The sequence below is a fragment of the Metopolophium dirhodum genome, chromosome 3 (genome assembly GCF_019925205.1).
Source record: "Metopolophium dirhodum isolate CAU chromosome 3, ASM1992520v1, whole genome shotgun sequence".
In the NCBI taxonomy this organism is placed as follows: Eukaryota; Metazoa; Arthropoda; class Insecta; order Hemiptera; family Aphididae; genus Metopolophium; species Metopolophium dirhodum.
In genome coordinates, this window is record NC_083562.1 from 40,764,412 (window position 1) to 40,784,949 (window position 20,538).

The following is a 20,538-nucleotide window of genomic DNA, read 5'->3' on the forward strand; positions in this document are numbered from 1 at the left end:
TTAATATTGTTATTAAAGTAATTTATTTTACTATTAGTAATACTGTAGATTAAATTAATTGTTGCCGAAAACATTGAATATTATTTAATGATTGTTCAGTACTCCAATAATTAGAACTTAACATCTTTGACAATTGGGTCAAGGGCCTAGTCCTAACATTTAATTCAGATAAATGTAGCATTTTGTCCATCGCTAGGTTTGGATCTGTACTGAAATTTAATTAATCTTTCAACGATGCCTTCCTCCGTCGAGTGACATACATCAAAGACCTAGAAATACACTACACCTCTACCCTTAATTTTGAACAGCACATCAATGCTACAGTTGGTTAAGCTCTAAATTGGGTTTCATCATGCGTATAATATCCTTAAACGTTTACCTCTGTTAAACGCATTCACACCTTCTATTTGACCTTGACTCGATCCATTTTAGAGTACGGTGGGGTAATATGGCACCCATATCTTTCAAGGACCCGATTAAAACGTGTCCAATATAAATTTTTGTCTCACGCCTCATTCGTTCACAAGATACAACATCCTCTTCATGACTGCTCCCTTATCTTTAATTCACTCAACATTCCTACACTCACTCCTCCCGGCGCCACGACGCCAATTTCAAAGTTATTTCATTCCTCCTTAATTATTCCATAAATTCTCCTAACTACTACCGTGTTCATTCCTTCAATGGTATAATAAGCCACCAGCTATTTTTCGTACTATCAACACAAGTTATCGTGACTATAATAATTCGTTTCATAAAATGTAATCCCTTTCGTCTTTTAAAAATATTTTGGCACTTTTGAACTATTTTGTCCATGATTTATGTATACCATTTCTTAAGATACATCAGTATATTGAGTTAATAGCAATAATACATGATATAATATATTAATATCAAATGATATTATGTTTACCTACTAAAAAAAATGTTCAACAAACCATAGTAATAATAAGAAAAATAATTTACTAAATCCAACCTAACATAAATAAATAATAAAATAGCACATAATTTCCGATTCCGTACAGAACTATTTTTCGTACACAATATAATTTATTATTGAATTAAAATTTAACACATTCATCACAGTGACGAAGCACACTTGACATTACTCATCACTCATTATCTACTATACAGCAGAGTGACATCACCAGTTTTTTTTTAAATTTTTACATAACCAATGTAACCACGGTACGTTTATTTGTAATATTATCCACGGCAGAGGCAACGAAAACTGGTTTTACCTATTACAATATTAATGTCATAGGTAAATAAATAATTGTTGGAAAATTATTGCTTGTGGGTGGGTGCTTAAGGTCTAAAAATAAGCGACGCCACATTGGCGCATCAGTTCAATGGTAATTATATAACGATAGATATAATTATTATCATTAGCCACCTATTATATTATTATAAAATCGCAGTCATCCGCGGATTATCACTATATCACGCAAACGTTCACCTGTCGGTTCTGCGGCGCGAGGAGTCATACATTTCCCAGTGTATAATACTATTATTTGTCGGCGGGCGAGCATAACCTCCCTTGGAAACCTCATTCGCTGGGCCCACCCGACCACCACAATCAACGTTTACCAAAGCATGTAAATATAGCACGCAGCTTAATATTACCTACGTTCGTTGTACATCGTCAAAATTATTCCACTCCTCCAACCCCCACGGTTAAATCGTGTAATCTAGAGGCAGCAGGATAGTAATTTCTGCAGTTACGCTGGTAGATTATTGCGCCCTGGGAGAGGGTTGAAAAATTTCGATACCACAAGTATTTACCGACTAATAGTATATCGTAATGCGCGTGCAGAGCGATAAATGTGTCGTTGTGTCAGGTAAAAACAAGTTTTTCTCAAAATATTATCCACCTTACAATTAATGTGAAATCGAAATTGTATGCCACCGTTCAAAAAAGTAAAAACTTTAAATTACTTAAAACTACATTTTGCGAATATCAGTATTATTAAAGTATCAGCTGCCAGCTTGTATAATGTATATAATACATTATTATTAAAACATGTTTGGTAACGTTTGAATATGAAGCTATGAGGCAAGCGTTGATGATAGAATGCACTTCGTAATAACAATTATCTATAATACCATATTAAAATATTACCTTTTTATCATTGACTATCCATTTAACTATTTGTATTAAATCTGGAGATTACTGGTTGGTAGCGATCTAAACGAAACTATTATTATTGAAGTGTTGATCCGTTTAAAATTACGCACTTTTGCAAAAGGCAAACAATGGGTTTTCATAGTGAAAAAAAAAACTCAGACTTGTCATTGCTTAAACATTAATTCACATCGCCGGGCTTATATTTCTTATTTTTTGTTTACAGGTTGGCAACACGTTAATTATATTCGCGGTGTTTACAACCAGGCGACTTCGGACAGTAACGAATTACTTCGTGACGTCATTGGCCGTTGCCGATTGGCTTGTGGGAACGTTCGTCATGCCAATAGCCGTCGTCTACCATGTTACAGGTAAGCTCAAAGTGGTATAATACGAGGGTGCAGTGATGTTTTTTGTTGTCATTAATTTACTGTTTAATAACCGTCAGGTGAATGGACGTTTGGACGTTTGATATGTGACATTTGGGTTTCGCTAGACGTGTGCCTTTGTACTGCGTCGATACTCAGCCTTTGTGCCATATCAATCGACAGATATTTTGCCATCACCAAACCTCTGCGGTACTCAAAAAAACGGAGGTCCAAAAGACTCGCGTCGCTCATGATACTGGTCGTATGGTTGGTTTCATTGGTCATAACATGTGCTCCCCTTTTTGGATGGTTTGTATAATATTATATTATTATTGTATAATTCTATGAGGTACAGCAGGGTGTTTCTTGGGAATTTTACCTATTTAAAGAAAACAACATTTAAATGTATCAATTGTCCAATCCTTTATAGATGCACAATGTATATTATTCCACTTTGGAGCATTTATTAACGTTGGTGTAGATCCACAGAATTATAAAAAATGAAAACTTTCAAAATCACAATAATATATTAATATTATTAATATAATAATACTATACCAACTTTGATATTATAATCAAGTTCGTTATATATTTTCTTATTTGTAAACTTGTAAATATTTGTATATTCTTGGAACACACTGGGCTAAACTGCTATATACAATTTAGATCGTGAATAATATTAAAATAATATGTTGATTATATTGATAAATTTGTATTATAAATACATCGTACACAATAATGAGCGATAACTTGCCTGAGCATACTGCAAAAAAAGAATAATTGTATGTTCTTAAATACTTAAAAATATTAAACATGAAATTATAAAGTTATAAACGTTTTCATACAGTTTTTAATAATATATTTTGCTTTATTATTTTATGTAGGTACGACGAAAATCGACACAATAACAACAGCTGTACCTATAACCAAAACAAGGTATACGTAGTGTTCTCGGCAATGGGCTCATTTTTCGTGCCACTGGTAGTCGTCGTCTACGTGTATTTAAAAATATCCTGCGTAATCGCGGAGAGGCACAACAAACTCGAAGCCCTCAATGGACAAAAATTGAAGGTAAAAGCAATATACATTATTAAACGTATACATAGTACAGTAGGCGTAGTGTAGGAAGTATTAAAATGGTGTGTGCGTTTTACCTTAATATCCAATTAGAGTGTATAATATTATAATTTCGAACCGCACGTGTGCGTAATGTCATTTCGATTTATAATACTCGTATCATATGAATGTCATATAGTGACTGTTCTATTTATTTTTATGTTCCAATATTTGAATCTAACATGTATAATGTATGAATAAGACTATAGACTATAGAGCAAATCATTTTATTTAAAATAATAATATTATTCTGTTCGTCTATCTAAAATTTACCAATATTGTGGAATACCTCAATCTAGAAAAGGCTTACTTAATAATGAATATATGATAGGTATACAATTTGCATGGAAAACAATCAATAATATAATTGAACCATCATGATTAATGTGTGACACCCAATCGCCATTCTATCTGCAGTAAAGATAATTGTTTGACATAATTAGGTATAGATTGTCTCAACACGAAATTGACCGCTGCATCTACCTGTAACAGGGACGGTTCCAGAAACTTGGTTGAGGGGGGGGGGGGGCTAATAGTTATAATTTTCACAAAACTTATAATAACAAATACAAAACAACAATTTTTACAACACAAATTCATATAATATGTTTTTTTGTTAGCAAAAATATTCCCCCTTGACCTGGGAATATGAGTAAATAATTTAAAAACAATTTATTTTTAAGGCTCGTCATTTATTTTTTAGTTTAGATAAGACAGCAAGTATTAGTATTTTTAAATGTACAAACTATTTAACCGATTACAATAAATAACAATTTGTACAACCATACAATATAATGCGTATACTGACGCGTATACTTTTCGTGTACTGACCGGAATATAATAAGTCTCAACTAGGTACTTATATTAACATATGTTTTCAACACGAGTAACCCTGTAATTGTCAACAACACTATTATAGTGACATAATTAATACTCTTTTACGTAAAGGTCGATGACTTTTTTTTTAATAATATAATATAACTTAAAAAAATCGTTTGATTTGACTCCAATGCGCGTCGGAGTGAATTTTAGAATTAATTTGTTCAAACTCTTCAAACCTGTTACAAACCGTGATTGGGTGAAACAAAGAAGAATATTATACAATATTGGCACAATAGCGAGTAAAACCTTATACTGTGTAAATTTACTAAAATTTGTCAGATTTGTTGGATAATCCACGAAGGGGTTTTATCCGATTCCGTGTCAAACACCTTCTCATCCGAACTAACGCGGTATCTTCGCATTATGAGTAAATCATATGTATATAATACAGAAAAACGAAGCGCAATTATCAAAAACAATATTTAGTGGGGAAAAAACGCGCGACGTAAAAGTTTATAAGATATATATCTATTCATTAAATCTAATTGACGATTTTTGTCGCTGTAATAATCTGTGCGGGTATCCCATACGCACAACAGTAAATCGAAAAAAAAAACGATTTATCATCAATATGCTACGCTCGTGACGTTTTGATTAAAGTTTAAATGTGACGGTAACAAACGCGCGCGCGACACCTTAGGTAGTCGGCATGATAATATAAAAATAATACTATGTCGAATCTCATCGTCGGTTCGAATGAAACGAACGAGAATGTGTTTTGAATAGAAGCGACGACGACGTTTTATCGTACGCACGTGTTATGTGTTATTATGAAAAAAAAGTATAGTTACCTACCCATTACTTTATTATATTATTATTTTTTTAATATCGCGTACACCATTATTAGGAATGAAAACTGTACACAATAATCGCAACACGATAATAATTTGACGCATAATATACAGACTCTAACCCGCATTTCCAGCGAGCGAGAAACTCGCTCGTATTACATTTTCGTTAAAACGTGAACACTGAGAACAGTCTCAAGACAGCTGGACACCAGGCTAGGGAACACCTTATGTCAATACTGCAGTCGTACTCGCTATCGTAATACAGTGAAACTTTCATATTACAAAGTCTCGTGTGCAACAACTCGTGTTCCATTGAGAAATTCATTGAACAGAATTAAATAAATTTGGTTTTCAAAAATATTTTGTCAAACAAAAAATGTTCTTAAATGGAAGTTGGTCATGTTATGAAACCATCACCGTTTTTCCGTCCATGATGTGTGGAATATGGAATTCGAGGGACTATAATATAATAAACCATTGTGTTAGAAAAAACGATTTTAAGCAAGGAGTTATTGGGATCAAATAATATTGGTTATATTTCATGATATTGTGCAGGTACCTACAGTGTTCTATCGCAGTATCAACTTTTAACTGTGTAGAAGGGACAATCGCTTATATCATTGTCTGTTTAATAGTACGTTTAATACTCGGTCAGAATTTAGAACTGATAAAAAAACATAATCGACTGTAGTAAATATTCAATAAAAACGTGCGGCGTATGATCAAATGGTTCATCCGTTCGGGATTTTTATAGGAGCTGTTCTATAGAAATGCGCCTGTTTCCTTTAAAATAAATTATCGATTAAATGTAAAATTTTGTTTGTTCAAAGTTGCAGTTCTCGTATGATTCGCTGCAAATAAGTGACTATTATATTATTTTTCTAATATCGCGTACACCATTATTGGGAATGAAAACCGTGCACAATAATCGCAACACTTTATGACGTATAATATACGAACTCCGGTCCGCCTTTTCAGCGAGCGAGAATTTACGTTGTTTTCGTTAAAAACGTTCAGTCGAATACTGAGACGGGCTAGGGAACACCGGATGTAGTCATACTCATAATAATCTCCGTCCGTGACGTGTGGAATATGGAATTCGAGGGATTATAATATCATGATAAACCGTTGTGTTCGAGAAAAACGTTTCTATGCGAGGAACAATAGGTTTTAGTATTAATAGTATACGTACGACATTGTGCAAGTACCTACCTAAGTACCTTATAAAGTGTCTTAACGCAGTATCACATATTTTAACAGTCGAACTGATATCATAAAAAAAACAAACGACTGTTGTAATTACTCAATTATTAATGTGTGCGGTATATTATGCTCAAATGATTCATAATATTATATCCGTGCAGCATTTTTATTATAGGGCCCACAAATACGTTTGTTTCCCGCAAAACCCGCAAAATAAATTAGAATACATGTCATTTTTTGTTTGTTCGAAGTTGTTCTCGTAATAGTCGTTTCAAGCTGTATATGGTTATAATTATTAATTTGGAATAAAAAACGTGTGCTGTCTCGTGGACGCGAGTTACACGATTCATTAAAACCTCTATACGTAATTTTGTTTGGGGTAGGTTTATACCACCGTAATAAAAGGTGAATATTAAAATACAAAACTTTCTGATTCAGTGTACTAGCTGTATAAATATTCATAAATGTAGTTACAATAATATGATGATACAATTCCGAGGAAAATAATTCAAAATCCGATGTTGCGGTTAATTTGTAAATATACCAAGTTTCGTAGAGACTTAATATATAACGAGCCAACGGGCAACGAGTTAACAAATTTAAATTGTATAAATATATATAACTGAAACAATGACTATATATACTCAGTAAGTGCATTTACGACCGACGATAAATCATTAACGTCCGCACGCACATTGCAGTTAACAATACGTCTACAATTCAAAACCAACAGCGACAAACATCAGTAGTATTACACTATTATGAGAATCTGTTACAAAACTCAGAGATGTTAAAACAAAATGATAATATTATACTTTTATACATTCCGAAACTCAAAAGTTTGAAAATATTTTATTGCTCGATCTTGTTCAAACATTTAACGTCACCAACGTTTAATCACCGATTTTTCTATTTATATTAAATATTAATTTTCATTAATAACCAGTATTGGAGAGTTAATCTTAGTAAAAAATAATATATAATACGATAACATAGGAATTAGGAATAATGTTTCAATCATTTTATCATGTTCCATTATACAAAGAAATCTAAATATTTCAGTACGATCTACCTTCTAACTCAGTGGTTCCAAACTATGAGGCTTCCCTTGGAAGGCTCGAGCATTTGACGGAGGGGAGGGGGGGGTATGGTTATGCTTACTTCTTTATATTTTTTTTAGCGTATAGAGTATAAATTAACGACGATACGCGGGTATACGGCCGTATAGCCCCGTATACCTATTATAATTTTTAGTGATAAAATGAGAAACAGGAGAGAAAAAATAAGGTTTATGGAAAATACTTTAGATTATTATAATAATTATTAAAATATGTATAATAATACATATTATATTATTTATTTGATAAATAATTTCATTGTTAACAAAGAAAACTTTTTATAAATTTATAATTATTTGGTTTTAGTTAAATATTTTATATTTTACTAATTATTGATTGTTAAAAACTCTGAAATATTGTATGTAGGGCAAAGAATTTTATGCATTTACATATTTTGTATGGTTAGTTTTGTCATATGTGAGTAACAAAATACAATTCACAACAATTGGGATCAAATACCTACTCAACATTTTTAGTGCATATTTTGGCTATTTTGGTTTTAAACGCCATATTAATATATTTTATTTTAAGTCTTTATTTAAAATAAAAAGTCATTGTGTGGTTTCATTGAGTAAGTTGTTGAAAAATACTTGAATAGTTTTAATGTGATTGTTATAATAAAATTTGTAAGTGTATTTAAGCAAAGTGATAAACATTTTTTTTTGGATTTAATGTTGAGGTTATATTATATTTATTGACACCTAAGATCTAACCTCGTCATGAAGGAGTATACCCACGAATATTTTTAGCAATATACCACTGGTTATATTTGGTAATGGATGACCTTAATTTAAAGTTATCTCTATGTCACAACTATATGTGTATGCTAGTGCAGAAACTCGTGTATCAATATGACAATATCCTTTTTCTTGAAGTCGAATAAATTTAATACCGTTTTTAATTGATTGTATTAATCCACATAAAAAATGTAATAAATGTAATTGAGTGGAATGATGTTGATTTTACGAACTCTGCAGTCAAATCACGTCTAAAACGGACACGGTTCTTGGCCCAATGTATATGCGGTCTCTGCAGAATGTTACGATGGCATTTTATGGTTATGACACAAGTCTCCGCTCAAACTACCTATTCCGTAATATTTTTTAGTGCATCTCTCGGATTCTTGATCCATTTTTTGACACGTGCTGAACGCAGTTCATAATATTTTTATTAGATATTTTTTTTATTTGTCGTCTTGGTCGTTATTATTCAATCACACTTTCTGACTGTTGGCTTCATTATTAGATATACAACGCCTGATTTAATTATGTCATGAGTTCATGACTTTATTAAAAAACTTGTTTCGAACTAAATTATTAAATGAGCTTGTACCATATACTCTCCAATTTATATTATAATTATGTCCACCTCGACTAGGCAAGTCCAATATTAAACGATGGTCACAAAGTTGGCTATCACTTGGTGACACAACTCTAGGTCAAGTTCACCAAAGACGTGACAAATGTCTTCCTACTGGAACCACATACCACCGGTGTCAATAAATTTTAAATCCAGAATTATTAATGAAGCACAATCTTCAATCTAGTGCATACAATTTATGTAGATAAATAAACGTATTTATTTAATATGTCTTGTGTATTAATTTTGTATATTTACATATTAAAGAAGTATTATAATTGATAATATTTAATTGTGTGTTTTAAGGTGATTTTCGATAAAAATATAGAGTTTGTCATATTCATAGATATATACAACAACTAGATAGCCATCTCCTTCTTATCATCGAATTCGGGTGCCATTTACAAAGCAGGCAATGTTGACAAAATAATATTATCACGGTATAAATGTATATATAAGTATGTATATAATTCGTATAATGTATATGAATAAATTAAAAATAAATGTTAATATTGACTGCTTTATAAATGGCAGCCGACTTCAACATTGGTCACAACTGAAGTATAAAACGGCTATCTATAGTTGTTGCATATATGTGGTAACATCTCATTTTAAGTGCTCAAACCATACTATACTATTCCAAATTGTTTTATCCGAATTTTTTTTTTTTACTAATTATATAACGGTGAATTTCATGGACTTATATAATAAATTGCGTTATTTTTTTTAGAATCGTGTAGGTTTAATGTTCTCACAAATAAAATCTAGTTGATCTGTGCGAATTCAGTTAACAGATCCTAGAATTGAGAAGGTCCTTACCCCTTGTAATCTAAAATGTAGTTTACCTCATAAAGTCATAAACAAGAGTGTGGTTTCAAACACTATTGATTTTATCTAATTACTATTACAAGGTTAATAGATTACATATTGTTTATTAACACTGTAAAAATCAACGCTTTTTTAGTATTTTGTTGATTTTTTTGTATTCGCTAGTTTTTGTCTTATTTTTGCGGTGTGAAAATATACTTTTCAGTAATATATATGTATATTTATATCGTAATTATTGCGGGTGAATAGAAACAGTTTTACATATTTCAGCTGTTATATCTCTGGATCTAAAATATGCCCAACGTTTTCAAGTAAATCAAAATATTGGTCTTTTAAAATTCTTTAATTTATGTTTATTCAAAATACTTGTATTATTAACAGATTATTTTATACACTTTTTTAAATGCTAAGTTTCTCATTTTAGGAAAATGGGGTAAATAGAAACATCTATGTTTGTGTTGAGCCTACCAATAGGTGAATATAGAAACATAATTCGATAAAAATTCACGATTTTCTTATCAATGTTTAGCAATTATGGAGGGAAAATAAAATTATATTCCTTGATTATTTGAAAATCGCAATATTTGACAGTCAATAATGTGAAATAAAAATATTGATAACTTGAAAACTCGATTCATCGGGGACACCGGGCAATAACCCTGATTTTGTTTCTATTCACCCCGTAATACGGTAGGTAAGATTTTTTTTTTACTTATATTAACAATTACAATTTATAGGACAAGGTATAATAAGTAAGTGTGGTGACATAAAATAACATTTGATATAGGCTCATTAATTGTAGAGTAGGAAGGCTCCCAGCAGTGCCACCTGACAAAAAACCAAGTAGGTAAGCTTAAATTATTATTTTTAGCAAACAAGTTTATACTTTTATATATTTTAGATTCTGAGCGAAGCGATGAATGTATTGATTTTACAATGATGTGTGTTTTTTTTTTATTTTTGTGTCTGTCATCACCTTTTAGGACAGTAAAAGTGCTTGGATTTTCTTCAATAGTAACTTTTCTGATAGTCAAAAGTAAAAATTTCTCAGTAGTTTTCACAAGCGACGTGAAAAACAAAAGAAAAATTAAGGAAAAACGGGAATTTTTACGCAAAATCTGTTTTCGAGAAAATAGATTTTGGTTTTTGGTGTACCTCTAAAACAAATGACCGTAGGGACATGAAATTTTGACTGAATGTTTATATTAGCATTTTCTATACACCATAAAATTTACAAAATATTTTGACTCTTTTTGAGCTGTTTACGGACATTGTCAGTTTTCAATTTTTTTAGTTTTTTTTTCTATAATTATCAATAAAATTTTATCTGTTGAGTAAAAAAGCTTGAAAATTGAATAGAAGGCTCCTAGGTTATTGTTTCAAAGGCAGATGAAAAAAATTAAAAATCCTTAGTCACAGTTTTTATTTATAAGCATTTAAAGTTCAAATTTTGACAAAATACAGAAAAATCACGAAAATTAGCAAACTATTTTGAGTTGAGAATTTATAAAAATTTTTCTTTTTAAATCTAAGATTTGAAAATGTAATATAAGATTACTCATAAGTTTGTCTACCTTTATCAAAACAAAAATGTCATCAAGAAACTTAAATTAAATTTTTATGAGCGTCTGAAATTTATATTTTTACAACATTTGATATTCACTCGATTTCTCGTGTAACGATTTTCTTATTTTGTTGTAATTAAAAAATGTATGACTGTAGATACTTGAAAATTTCACTGAATGTTTATATTAGCATTTTCTATACACTATAAAATTTTGAAAATATTTTGACTCTTTTTGAGCTGTTTACGGACGTTGTCAGTTTTCAAATTTTTTAGTTTTTTTTTCTATAAATATCAATAACATTTTATTTGCTGGGTAAAAAAGTGTGAAAATTTAATATAAGGCTCCTGATATATCATTCTAATAGTAGTTAATAAATATTAAAAATACATAGGCACAATTTTTTTTTATAAGCATTTAAAGTTCAAATTTTGACAACATTTATCAAATTTATAATTTATTAGTTATTTTGTGGTTAAAAATGTATAAAATGTTTAACTTTTATGGCTAAGGATTGAAAATTTAAAACAAGGCTCCGCGTAAATAGGTTATATATAAATTACTTTATTCACAATAATATCATCAAATATACTTGGTAATATCATAGGCTGACTGACCGTTTTCGCTCAGAATCGTTTTTCTTATACAATGATATTATATCATTGAATTCAAATTTCACACCATCCATTACAGTGACCCACTTGTAACCTACTGTACAGCAGAGCGACATCCACTTATCCACCTTTTTTCCAGTCAAATATCTAAAAAATAAAATAACTCTATAATTTTTAATAAAGGACTATAGTCTATAATATGATAGAACTAACTAAAACTTGGGAAACAATGAAAAATTGCATCAAAATATGTTTTGCTTTAGATTATTAGAAACAATATAATATATAAACAGAAAACATATTATTAAAATTCAGGTTATTTTTTCTCGTTAAGTTTTGTTTTCACAGCCCTAAATATAGTGTTCTATACTTCCATTATATTTATATTTACATTATATTTATATTGACATATTCGGAAATCTCACATTATAATATGTGACATAGGCTAGTTATATCGGCCATAATCATAGTCTTTAGTCGAGGTTAAGCACGATCTATGCACATTTAGGTACCCGCATTTTCCGTTTCCAGTCCGATTCGATTAAGAGTCTTCGACCATTTCCTTCTTAAGTTATTACCTGTGGTCGGAAAATTGGAGAAAGGTCAAAGGGCACAGTTTTGTGTAATTTTGTGAACCAAATTGTGATGTCATTCATTCATTTCATCACTAGGCGTTTTAAACGTTAATGGAAGAAATATGAAGTACTGTATAGGTGTTTTCCGCAATATGGTTTTCTTGATTTCAGCCTTTGTACCCCTGCCCGAGAATGATATCGTAACCGTGGACGATCGGCAGTGTCGAGTCTAAGGTACATTTATATTTCGTAATTGTATGAAGGATTGTTGCAATGGATAGCGGCTAGAGCAATATTACTGTGTATTGGTGTTCATTACATCGGAATTGATTAAATTGTTCTCGATTTAATTATTTTAACAGCATATTATACCTACTGCAGTTAAAAATATTGTCATTCTAAGTGCATTCATAAAATGCAGATTTTACAAACACAAGGAATATTTTTAACGTAAAAATATTAAAACAAAAAATGTAATAGTAAAAACAATTAATACACACGTGTATAGGCGTATAGCACACTTCGATGGTAAAAAAAATCTGAAATGTTTGTGTGGCCCGTTAGTATTTTTTATCCGTAATAATAATAAACATATTATTATTATTATTATTATTATAGCATGAATACACAAATAATGACGTAAATCGTTACTGTAAAAAAGCTCTTATTGAACAACATTGGCAAATACCATATTACAACAATATACATAAATATTGTCACAGTGATATATGATGGCACTTGACATTGCTTTTGTGATGTATTACTGATAGAATACCAACTCATCGACAGAAGCAAATTAATATACACAAAAAAAAAAAATTACACATAATGATAATATGAAGAATGTGATTTAAAAATATTCGAGTGTATACGCTTTTATATACGAACGCAATAAATACACGAAAAATATTATTAAAATTTATAATGCATTGTTACACGTTTTGTGAATTTGTGATAGACGCGCTTTAAAAACATAAAATATTGAAAAAAAGCTTTTTCACTTGTACTTACCTACGACTCGTCCGACAAAGTTGAATTAATATAGGTATGCATAAAATAACATTTTTTTTCTTGCTTTTCGTATACCCTATTATCCTACGTATATATCAAACTAAATTTTATGAAAACATAATAACTACAATATCTTTCAGGGGACGTAATGCTAACGCTGTCCCCCCTCCAGTTCTCGATACCATAGAAAAAAAAATATCTTTATAAGAACAACTAAATATCTATATTCCATAGAGGTCTTTTCAAGTCACAGGGATACGGCGAATAAGAACTAATATACTAATCATGGTACATTGCCTATTGGTACCATTACACCAATATAATAAATTATTATATTGGTTACTGGATTGTATATTTATAATCCAGATCAGAATCGATTTTCATTTGTTGTTTGAAATTATCCGCCCAAACACATCCTCACAGCGTCGTAACAATTCGTATTGTGTGTGAAAACTTTGAAATCTTTTGTACAACTGTCATTACCGATGATAATTTTAACCGAGCGTCAGGAAACTCGTTTCATCATGAAAACAATGTAAGCACAACTGAATGATACGCCAGTGATATAATAATCAACATATGATATTATTATAATAATATAATCTAATAATTAATAAGTAATATAACTACTAATAAAAGTATAGTAATTGTATGTGTTTTCCGTAACTGAAACAGAAAATTTAAAACCAGAATGTATTTGTCTTCAGACGTATAGTATAACCTAGAACAGTAAGTTATTCTGATGCGTACATTAATTTATATGTTTCCGAAACAAGAGTGATAACAAAAATAATAGTGATACAATATTGAATTTTATAGTTTGGCCAATAACGGAAGTCTATTTGAATTGAATCGAAACTTTTGCAAACTATAAATAATATGTCTACAACAATGAATTTTGAAAGTAACTATAACAGAATTAATTCCACGTTTGCACGCGATATTGGTGTATTTTCAAGTATAACGTGATAATAACCGTTTTTATGGTCATAAATTAGTTTAGTATTTTTATGATTCCAAAACGCATTGAATATTATTTTAATGATTATAGTTTTAAAAAAATGCCAAGCCTTCAACCGACATTCACACATTTTATCTATATTTTTATCGAGCATATTACAATAAGGTTCTGGGTCGATCGACCGACAAGACAATCGATTGACAATAATATATGCAGTAATTTGATTTCACTTTTAATTTATATTCTTAGGTTGATAACTCTAGGATTCTTAAGTTGATCTAAATTACATCATTTTCCGAACTTTGATGATGACATTTTCATCATTTCCATAGCCATAACCAAGGCCTTGTATTTTCATAGATCATCAGGTATACTGAGCCCATCAATTGAATTTGGTTCTGTATGGTGTATGAGTAATACGTATACGCCTTACTTTCTTTTGTTGTGTTTCATAGCTGAGAAGATAAGGTCTTATATTCTCTGAACGTTGGATTGTGTATAAGTAGATTAAATAATTTGTGACGGTCTATTGGTTGTACACCGGGCTGTATCTTAAAAATATTAAGTTAAACTTAAATCATTAAATACATTTAAACAATTAATTATTAAATACAAATACTAATATTAATAATGATAATTAAATTTGTTATTTACCTTTGAATATAGAATTTGCAATGGAAACTGCAGCTCGAGTGCTCGACTAGTTTCTGGAGCATGATTATTAACTTTTGTCTTTCATCAATTAGAATATTGTAGAATCACGCGTCGTTTACATTAATAAAGAGCTTTTTTTCACTATTCTAAGAAAGAGATCATCTCTATTTTTATCTGTAACCATTAAATATCCTCTGACAACTATTTTTTCTCGGCCTTATTTTTACGGAACAATATTACAATATTCCTCCATTTTACCTATATTATATAAAATACGCATAGAGACTGCTTCGACGGTTCAACTAAATTTACACAGTCGGAAAAAGGTACCGTGTCTCAATTGAGATATATTATACACTTGTATATAGTAGATGCGTTGGAATTACAAAAATATTTATAATTTTCAATCGTTATAGTGGATGGGGAAAATGTTAACTAATAATTATTATTAATTATATATTAGAACTGAATTAAAAATCAACAGCACCTTGTATTAATAATGATACACTCGACTTAAATCCAAAGCAGGCTATATTATTTTGCAAATAATCTTTGAACCTCAGATATAATAATACGTATAAACTAAATAGGTAATTATTTATTGTACTTGATTTTAAATTTTTAAATAAACCATCTAAAGCTAAAGTAGAAATTAAATAAGAAAATTACAAGAAAATTGTTTTAGTAAACTTTTTATTAAAATTATGATAGTTAATAATTATAATGGAACGGAATAAACCTAAAAAAAAAAATTCTTATCGGTTAGGTATTATTTTTAAAAAGTTTTTCCATTGTTCATTATTTTTGTACAAAGAAAACTTACGAAGACAACCTAGATAACAAACAAATTTTTAATTCAAAGTACGAATAATGGTCTGTATTATTACTAAACTAATTTGTGATATTCTTGATGTTTTTAATATACTATAAGAAGAATCGTTCAACAAAACAAAACTTAAACATTACGAAAAAAAATATAGTTGGATATATAAACCTGGTATATATTCCCTCATCTCAATGCAGATGACACATATAAAATTAATCATCATTCATTTGTATTAACTCATACGTCTATAACATCTTTTAAATCTGTGTAATATGTCATGTAATGCATATAGTTATTTTTTAAAGTAATCGAATTAAAAATGACTAGTTTTTGGTTAGGCGAAATATCAATTATTAAAATTGTTGTATCGAGAGTGAAAACAAGCAATAATACATCTTCATATAAATTTGAAAATCTACGTGTTCCAAAATTATAAATCCCCACAGCAAAAATTCAAATTAGGCGATTTTTAAAACTTTTGAATCACGAATAGAACAGCTCTGTATAATCAGTGAAATTATAGTCGTATACGACTTGTGGTTATAATCGGAGTTATAATTCTGTACCAAATTTACTGATTAAAATTAAATTATAACACTATAAGGAGAAGAAACAGTTGTTTCTACAAGTTATTATTATGTTATCGTTATCAAGTCAAAGGCCCGAATTATACAATTTGTATTTCGTTATAAGAACTGCGATTGTGCGATCATCTTAATAATTGAAACCAACACGGTTTAGTACAAACACTTATTTCACAGGTAAAACTATAAGGCCTTGGGAAATAGTGAGATTTTGATATATTTTTAAATTTAAAATATGAAGACAATTTAGGTAATATATTATAGGTATTTGGACTCTGATTTTAAAAACTTTAATTTTAGAAAAGTGTAATAATAATGTCTAAGACGTCTATTATAAATGTGTTGTGTATTTTGAAATGTATTTTTCTGGCATTGAATTCGACAATAATAATATTGGAGTCCAAAACAACATGAATAAATTTGTCCTCTTTTAGATAAAAAAAAATTATCAAAAGCCAATTATTATAATTATAAGGTTGTTTTTCTTGCAAATTCGTTTTTGATCGTTGAATACTATTTTTTCGTACGGCCTATCTTCGTACGTGTCACGAAACTAGATATTGACATTTGAGTTGTTGGCCCTTAATAAATAGCCGGCTTAACGATTATAATATAACATTATTATATATTGTATATATATTATAGAAAGTGATAGAATTATCATTATATCGTACATAATATACCACCTTAGACTCTCCAAAACGTTATTGGATATTTGGATTTATTATTTTGTCGTTATATAGATGATTGTAGACCTTTGATATTATTACGTATTATGCTTCCCGTCTTAACATCTACAATTGGATTAATGCGATCTATCTGGGCTAATATTTACCAATTCTTCTGAAACGTTTTTGTGTGCGTTATTTTGAATCTGAAAAAAAATTTCAAATGAAAAACTAGAAACATACTAAACTAAAGGTATATAATAATAATAATTTATTGGCCATCGAAATGATATTACATAACTGCACATCAATAATAATACAATATGACGGTCAAACTCATCGCTGAGAAATGAGGATGACCTATGAGATCTGGGTGCTGATAAAAAAACTAATAAACTTTGTATACCTAATGTATTAATATAACATATGTAGATACATCATGATCGTAGGGTGTAACAGATAGAACTGACTTTTGGAATAACTTTTGTTCTAATTAATATTTAAATTTTTTTTTATATATTATATAATTTATAGTTACTTGCGCTACAAACAACTGCACTATTATACAAAAATTATTTTTATTTTTTAACACTGAAAATAAAAAATTTAAAATTTGATTTAAATTTTTTTGGATATTTTCAAAATAGCCAATTTGTGAATGTGATTATAAGAACAATTTTGATAGTAAAAAAATATCTAGGTCAAGTAGTTTATTTTTTAGAATTTTTTAAAATATAAATATTTTTTTGATAAATGAATTTGGAACGTAATAACTTTTTTCATAATATTTTTTTGGGGAATTTTTGTGTGTGTGTGTATGTGTATGTGCGCATTATACAAGCTTTTTAGGTCCATTTATATTGTATTATATTAATATATTATCTTCCAGCGTTCCCCGGCTTTACCGGGTTTGTATCTATATGTGTGTATACAATAATATACATATTACATATTATTATGTCATATTATAGAAATTTAAAATATTTTTTTTTTTATTTTCTTTATATTTAACGAAAAAAAAAATGATTTTTACTATAATATTAATGAACTTAATCTTCTATTGAACAATAAATTTTGAAATACGTTTTAAAAACGGAGAAAACGAACGAATATAAACATGAACAGATATCAATAAATCATAATTATTGAATATGATGGATATAAAAAAGTTATAATATGTGTAATGTATATTGTATATAATATTTATTATAATCATACAAAAGTTCTAATAAGCTACCTGAAAAACAAGAATTAAATAGCAATACCTGCACTAATAAGTAAAAAACTGCATCCTAAAATGAGGTGTCAACCTGTTTTTTTCATATTTTCAGTACCATTGATCGGTTCAACATTAATTTTAAGGCGCTAAATGGGAAAAAAAAATTAAAAATCATACACATGATTTAAGATTAGAACTTAACGTACGTTACGTGGTATTATTAATTTTTCGTTATTATCATCTAGTAATTAGAAAAAATCAAAATTCGTAAAAATTGACATATTCGAAAATTAAAACGAAACATTTTTTTTTATTCTCCAATGATGCCCTAGGGTTAGGTATATCCATCATCCAATGTACCTTTTTTTTACTCACTCTGTATATATAGATATATATATATATTGATATAGGTATATATGGTTTTTTTATACTGATTTTTTACTTAAATATTTTGTTATTATTATAATATTATAATGAAATATAGTAATAATTATTATTATGTATAATACATAATGTGGCTGTGTAGCGAAAACAGATAATTATTTATAATTTATTAAATTATTTCGTAATAAATAATAGTGTGAATCGTGCTTTGCTAGTTTTCTCTATATCATTTTCTACCAAAAATTAACATTAACATCTCAATAAAATATTTTATGGATTTTTTTTTTTTACTTTTGTTTGTATCAGTTTAAACTCAAATATCTTTACACCTATGGGGCTATTGACTAACAAGTTACACAACAGTATTATGTGCGTCATGTATTTATTGTTTCGATGGCATCACATTTCGATTTTCGACGTGATATCAGCTTTACCAATACCTACGATTAGTTTTAACTGTGTAACGCACAAGAACGTAAAATCAAAGTAATTTACACGTAGGTATTAGGTATAGTCGGATTTCTTTTATAGTCTTAGTTGTATAGGTACATAAAACGGTACAAGACTATCCTCGTTTCGTTTTGATTAAATACATTATCTTTAGTGTTCAACTTTTGAGTAGGATAAACCACGATTCTCTCGAGTCCAAGTATATACCTACGTTGTTTACGGTAAATTACGGTCTTAACGTTTCCAACGATCACAGCTGTTGTTGATAACACGCCTCGTATACAACCGACGACGAAACTATGGGGGAGTTTGCAATATTATCAAAGAGTTGGTTGGAGTTCGTGTTATAAGATCTATCGTTTCTTTATTTTGCATAATAATTTGTTTTCAAGTCCCCGACTGAACTATTATACCAGAGGTCTTAGACGAGATTCGATATAAGACATACATTATGCCTGATATCGTTTCATTATAATAACACAATAATGGCTTATTACTTCAAACTCAATTTGTTTACTTTTGAAAACTCCAAATATAGTTGGTTGATGTATAAATTGCCATTAGCGAGATACTTAACAGCGGTGCTATCGCACGGAGACAAAGTCTTAAACTCTTCAATGTTGCATACGGATATCGTGTGATGATATTATATTATACAAATATTTGAAGCTCACATATAGGTAAACTATTGGAATAATGTATTACATACGTTATTTTCAGCTTTGGAGTTACTTCCACGTCGACGATTATTGGTTTTTGAAATTTCACCAATGCGCACGACAACTTTGAAAATTCGTATGTGGATATTTAAAACAATATTGTTAATTTATACTAGTTTTCGTTTAATTTTATGCGTTTTCTTGTATTTAGTTTCAAGCTATAATCCGCATAAAACAATTAAAACATATTTGTATCCATAAGCAATCTACTACCTATTGATTTCTTATTTAGTGTTTTTGTTTTTTTTTTTTTACAAGACACGTAATCACCGTTCTGTAGGGGCGGACTGACTAGGGTGGCGGGTGTGCGATCCCCCCTCTGGACCTGGTGAAAATTTGGACAGATGACTTATAAATATTTTATTATTAGGATAAAATTATGCTAAATTTTCTGTTTCCCCCGGGCCAATTTTTATTCCTAGTCCGTCCATGCTTTTTTTAAAAACAGAAAACTTTTTCGTTTCGTGTACAGGAAGGCCAACGCCAACGTGTTTTTTTAACAAATATATTGACGACTT

General features: G+C 29.5%; 1 protein-coding gene across 4 annotated transcripts in view; it reads left to right on the forward strand.

Annotated features, from left to right (window-relative positions):
* LOC132940851 (octopamine receptor-like) overlaps positions 1 to 20,538 on the forward strand; it is a 170,964-nt gene that overhangs the window by 132,399 nt on the left and 18,027 nt on the right. For all 4 annotated transcript variants that reach the window (XM_061008643.1, XM_061008641.1, XM_061008642.1 and 1 more), the window contains 3 exons: positions 2,352 to 2,496; positions 2,574 to 2,802; positions 3,378 to 3,564. In XM_061008643.1, coding sequence (XP_060864626.1) covers positions 2,352 to 2,496; positions 2,574 to 2,802; positions 3,378 to 3,564 — 561 coding nt within the window. The remainder of the gene's footprint in view (positions 1 to 2,351; positions 2,497 to 2,573; positions 2,803 to 3,377; positions 3,565 to 20,538) is intronic.